The sequence below is a fragment of the Bison bison genome, unplaced genomic scaffold, assembly GCF_000754665.1.
Source record: "Bison bison bison isolate TAMUID 2011002044 unplaced genomic scaffold, Bison_UMD1.0 scf7180017864336, whole genome shotgun sequence".
NCBI classification, from domain to species: Eukaryota; Metazoa; Chordata; class Mammalia; order Artiodactyla; family Bovidae; genus Bison; species Bison bison.
In genome coordinates, this window is record NW_011494908.1 from 475,371 (window position 1) to 480,743 (window position 5,373).

General features: G+C 41.4%; 1 protein-coding gene across 1 annotated transcript in view; it reads right to left on the reverse strand.

The window, feature by feature from the left end:
• TENM1 (teneurin transmembrane protein 1) overlaps positions 1–5,373 on the reverse strand; it is a 285,933-nt gene that overhangs the window by 127,540 nt on the left and 153,020 nt on the right. The window contains exon 9 of the mRNA XM_010854080.1: positions 2,415–2,558. Within this exon, the coding sequence (XP_010852382.1) occupies positions 2,415–2,558 (144 nt within the window). The remainder of the gene's footprint in view (positions 1–2,414; positions 2,559–5,373) is intronic.

The window sequence follows — 5,373 nt, forward strand, 5'->3', positions numbered from 1 at the left end:
AAAATTCTCAGAAACAGACAAAGTAGATTTAGTGGGGCTGGGGTGAGTACCAGGGATCTTTTGGAGTGATAAAAATATTCTAAAACTCTGTGGTGGTGACGGTTGCAGAACTCCACACTTTACTAAAAATTATTGAAGTGTACCCTTAAAATGGGTGAATTTTATGGTGTATAAATTATACTTCAATAAAGCTGTGAAAAAGATTCTCAGAAGTAACTTGATACCTATTACCCTAAACATGAATTACTGGTGGATTAGAGGTGGAAAGAACACATTTGTGGAAATCAGGGGGGCCCCCAAAGCCAACTTTCTGAATGGCTTCCATCTGTTCTGAATTTTTCAGCCTCAAATGGTAAGAGAATATAGGACTGGGAGCACACAGCTGGGGACTGGCTCGATTGAGGTCATTCCCACTTTGTGTTTAATGTCAATGACAGGCATTTGAAAGAGACAATCCATACCAGCCAATAAAAGTGAGTGGAAAAGAAACGGCTGCTTAAAATGTCAAACTCTTTCAAATCAAAACAAAAAACCTAATAATTTAATAACTGGCATCTGCCCTTTTATTTTTATACTTTTGAAACTGTGATTCTCCTTTTGACAACAGAAAAAGGGTTGACATTTTATATCTGTGCCTGAATCTTTGCTCTTAAACAAGCAAACAGTTGGAAGGGGAATTCAGAGTCTTCCTTGAAAGAGGGGAAGGACATGTAATGGGAGGCATATGGCAATGGATTCCTTCACCTTCCGGGGTCCTACACTGGGACTCTGGTCAGTGGTCTCAGGCTATGGTTGAAGCAAACCTGGTTAGCTTAGGTGATCAAAAGTTCCTACCTGTGGGGCTGGTCGGCTTGGCTGATTCAACTACAGTGCACATGAATAAGACCAGAGGTGTGTTTATAAAATGGATCTCTTAGCCTTGGTCAATTCATGGCCTTAAAAGAGAACCCTGCTTTAGCCAGCTGTTTCACAAAGGTCAGATGGATACAAGGACGGAAGGGTATAGTTGTCTCAGTACGTTCACATCACCAGTCCTGGAGAAATTACCCCAAGACAACATCCGACTAAAGGCTGCTCAGAATCTGCCTCTTTAGATGAAAAGGAATATGATTTCACAATGAAAACTTACCAGCAGATGTTCAAATGATGCTGGGTGGAAACACCAATGATAGGTTTCCCAGCAAAAGGAGGTGAAGGAACTTGGATGAAGCCTTTATAACCAGGGGAGCAAAATCAGTTTGTCTGAGAGAAGCACGGGCTAAGGGCCACCTGTGGTCTCTTCTGACTTCACATCGAAATTACATACTAGGTGACAGTGACAGCAGGAAAAGTGGTTCAAAGAAGGCAAAGACTGAAGATGAGCATGTACGGATTTCCACTGCTTGACCTGCTTTTCCTAAGTCCAGGACTCAGGAGGCTTAAAACTAAGTCAAGTCCAGAGCTGTACTCTTTCCCCAGATTCTTTCTCTTCTTCCCTGTGTTCCTCCTACCTCTTTTTCACCACTATCCATTGCTAGCCCTTTACTCTATCCCTTGCTTCTTACTACATATACTGACATTTATATGGATAAAAAAAAAATAAAAAACTGGTGTAGAGAGAGTACATGGCTCTGGCCACTTACTGTGAGCCCTGGGGGAAAGTCATGTGACTCAGCCTTGGATTCCTGACCTTTTAAATGAGGTTAAGGCCACACTGCAGGGTTGTTGTGTTTAAAATGGGACAGAGTTCACTAAAGTCCGTTGAAAACTGTATGGCACATATGACGCATTAATTCTAAGATGCTTCCCATTTTAACATCTCTGGACTAAGCATGTATCTTGCAAACAATGTGTGTCATTGTTTAACTGGCAGTATTTTCCATAAAATAATGGTATACTTATAATCGTGGGCTTTGCTTGTAGCTCAGTCAGTAAAGAGTCTGTCTGCAATGCAGGAGACCCGGGTTCGATCCCTGGGTGGGGAAGATCCCCTGGAGAAGGAAATGGCAACCCACTCCAGTATTCTTGCCTGGAGAATCCCATGGACAGAGGAGTCTGACAGGGTTGCAAGAGTCAGACATGACTGAGCGACTAATCACACACATACTTATAATCAATGGTATTTTAGATCACATGAAATACAGCAATTATTATTCCAATTGTTAAAAGTTGGCTACAAGGTTGGATAAACTGGTTAATCATTTGGGCCAGAGCAGTAATGATAGAAAACTTTGTGAAGAGGTCTCACTTGACTAGCACTAATTTGAAATCAGATGATTGCATTTGAAAAGAAATATAATGTGGTCATCTCTAGGTGGTGGAGTTATAAATAATTTTTTCCTTATACTTTTCCAAATTTTATGCAGTAAATATTACATATATATGTATATAGCATTAGGAAAACAATATTAATGAATATTTTAAAATGTGCTTACCACTTTGAGGATTCAAAATATGATGCTTATTCAACGACCAGCCTCCTAGGTTAGAAGCATCCATCTCGAAACCTTGTAAGATAACTGTCCTTTTCTCCCAGAGAATAAAGTCTGGGCACATTTCATATTCATATCCCACAGACACTGCAAACAAAGAGTTAATAATGCTTTAGAATGTTTAAAAAGACTTGCTTCTTTTTTGGCAGTAGTTGATAATTCTCTGGATACCACATTTGCTATTGAATTCTGATTTGGGTTGAAATTTGACCACTAATAAAAGACAATGGCCAGCTATTCCAGTATTCTTGCCTGGGGAAATCCCATGGACAGAGGAGCCTGGCAGGCTACAGTCCACGGGGTTGCAAAGAGTCAAACAAACACCACTTAGTGACTAAACAACAACAACTACGTTTTACCTTTTGGAAGCACTGGGCATCCAAAAATGACCAGTCAGTGCATATTGGATACATACATGAATGAGTGACTCACTGAGGCTGTCATTAGGTATGTTTTGGACATCGAGCTTCAGTATGGGCTTTTGGGTAAAAGGCTGTGTTGTAAAATTGAAGAAATAAGCCCTCTGAAATCTTAAGCTGTGGTGATACCATTTCTTTCTTTACCTTTGTAGAAGAAGTGCAGGGAAAGTTTCTTCTGATCTCTCTGGAGTGCAAAATACACTTAGGAAGTGGGCATTGGAGTACGGGGTCACTTATACAACACCTCACTACACATGAGGCTAATAAAAATCAATTCACCCATTTTATTTTCTTCCATGCTAACTGGCCTTTAGTTTGCTGAGAAGTCTGAGTTTGCTTAGAGTGTTATAAGCCATTCGAGTGTAAATTCCACTTTGTGCAGTTAGATTTTGGTTTCTAACCAACGGGACATCACCCAACATTTGGCTTCAACCCTCCTGAAGCACAGATGTTGTACATTAAGCTGGGAACCCCAGTATGCCGCTAAAATGGGAAGTGCAGAATGGCCCAGCGTGGGTGTCTTTGCTCTACTGAAACATGCAGAACTCAAGTAGACCAAGACCCAACCATCTTCTCAGTTGGCAAACGTGCTTACCTGTTGGAACCCCAGAGTTCTGATTCTTGAGTTTAAAATGCTTTGTGTCCTCATATTGTTCTAAGCCTGAGACTATCAGCTCATTACACTGCATACTTCGAAGCTCCTTTCCCCCTTTCTGGCAGCTTAAAATATCCCTAGCTGGTTGTCTGCCCTTCCTTTTGAGTACCTGACTCTACCTGACTCTTCAGATGCCCCTGGAGAACTCACTTATTCTTTGGTCATCTGGTTATGAAAACTGGTAATGAAAATTATGTGCTAAAACAATGCCAGCACAATAGGTTCGAGGTGGAAAAATTCAAGCAGACAAGTTTTGGATTTTGACATTAGGTGAAAAGAGGCAATTTTAGTCCAACTGATATACGTGTGCATGTGTGTGTGTGCACAAGGGCTTCCTAGGTGGCTCAGTGGTAAAGAATCTGCCTGACAATGCAGGAGACGTGGCTTCAATATATGGGCTGGGAAGATCCCCTGAAGAAGGAAATGGCAATCCATTCCAGTATTCTTGCCTGGAAAATCCCATGGACAGAGGAGTTGGTGGTCACAGAAGAATTGGATCTGACTGAGCAACAGTAGGCAAGCATGTGTGTGTGCAAGCACAAACATAGATAAGCCAACTCCTTATGATTGTGAATACACACTCGGTAACTTTGGGGGTCATGTGTGGCCACTGTAAACCACAGACTGACTTCTCTTTGTCTCTGCTCCATCTAAGCTTTAACAGGGATCAGGACCATCTTCATGGGTGTGTGACCTGTGCAGTCACGCAGGGGCCTCTGCTTAGAAGGGCCCCACCCTTGGCTTAATGCTCTGCTGTCACTGTCTTGAAATCCTTAATCTATTTTAAACAAAGGGCTGGGTATTTTTCTTTAACACTGGGCCCTGCAAATTATGTAGCTAGTCCTGATGGGGATGTCGTTCTACCCTGCCATCAGCTGGTGAGGACTCTTGGAATGCAAACTTATTTTAGTATTAGCCCTAACCAAGCTCTATTAGCAAGCAGATCAATGGGAGCAGGAAAGACTAATGACAAAATGGAAATGATTTCTAAGAGGAAATTAGTTTGGGATCATCTGTGTCAATGGTGTTCTCTATGAAGATGGATAGAAACAGAATTTCAGCGATGCCAAGGATCTCACAGGTAATCTAGTTCAGGTTACACATGTGGTATAAATCATTGCTGTCTACAATCTCCTTAATATCTTATCATGGCCCCAGTGCTTTGCTAAAACAACTCTAGTGGAAAGAGTTGATTTTAGTCCTAAGAGTCAGAAAACACTTCAGTTCCTGGGTCTGCGATTAACGGGCTGTATGGTCGCAGGCATATGATTCTCCAACTCTGTTCTTCATTGGTAACAAAGGACAGGGGGAGAGGATGGACTAGAATTGGTGGTTCTTAGACCCTTTTGAATCAGGGAACCTTTTGTTATGAATGTGATCAAAGTTATGGATCTTTCTCCTAGAAAAATGCATATGCACACAAAATTTTGTATATAATTCTAGGGGGTTCACTGACCTCCTGAAATCTAAATAAAGATATCAGATCAAAGACTGCTGTACTAGACAATTCTTTTTCTTTTTTTGGGGGGCCACGCCACATGTCATGTGGTATCTTAATTCCTCGACCAGGGATTAAACCCGTACCCACTGCAGTGGGAGTGTGGAGTCTTAACTATTGAACCACCAAGGAAGTCCCTATACTAGACAGGTCTTAAAGTCCCCCTTTAGCATTTTACTATATGATTCTAAAGTGCATTCTTTCAAGATTGTATTTCATCAGTTCAAGTTGGGGAATCAAACCCCTATATCTCACGTTGGAAAAATCAGGCCATGTTGGTATGAAGAAAAATATGGTTTCTGCTTCTCTTGCCAACACTGAAAAGTCTTG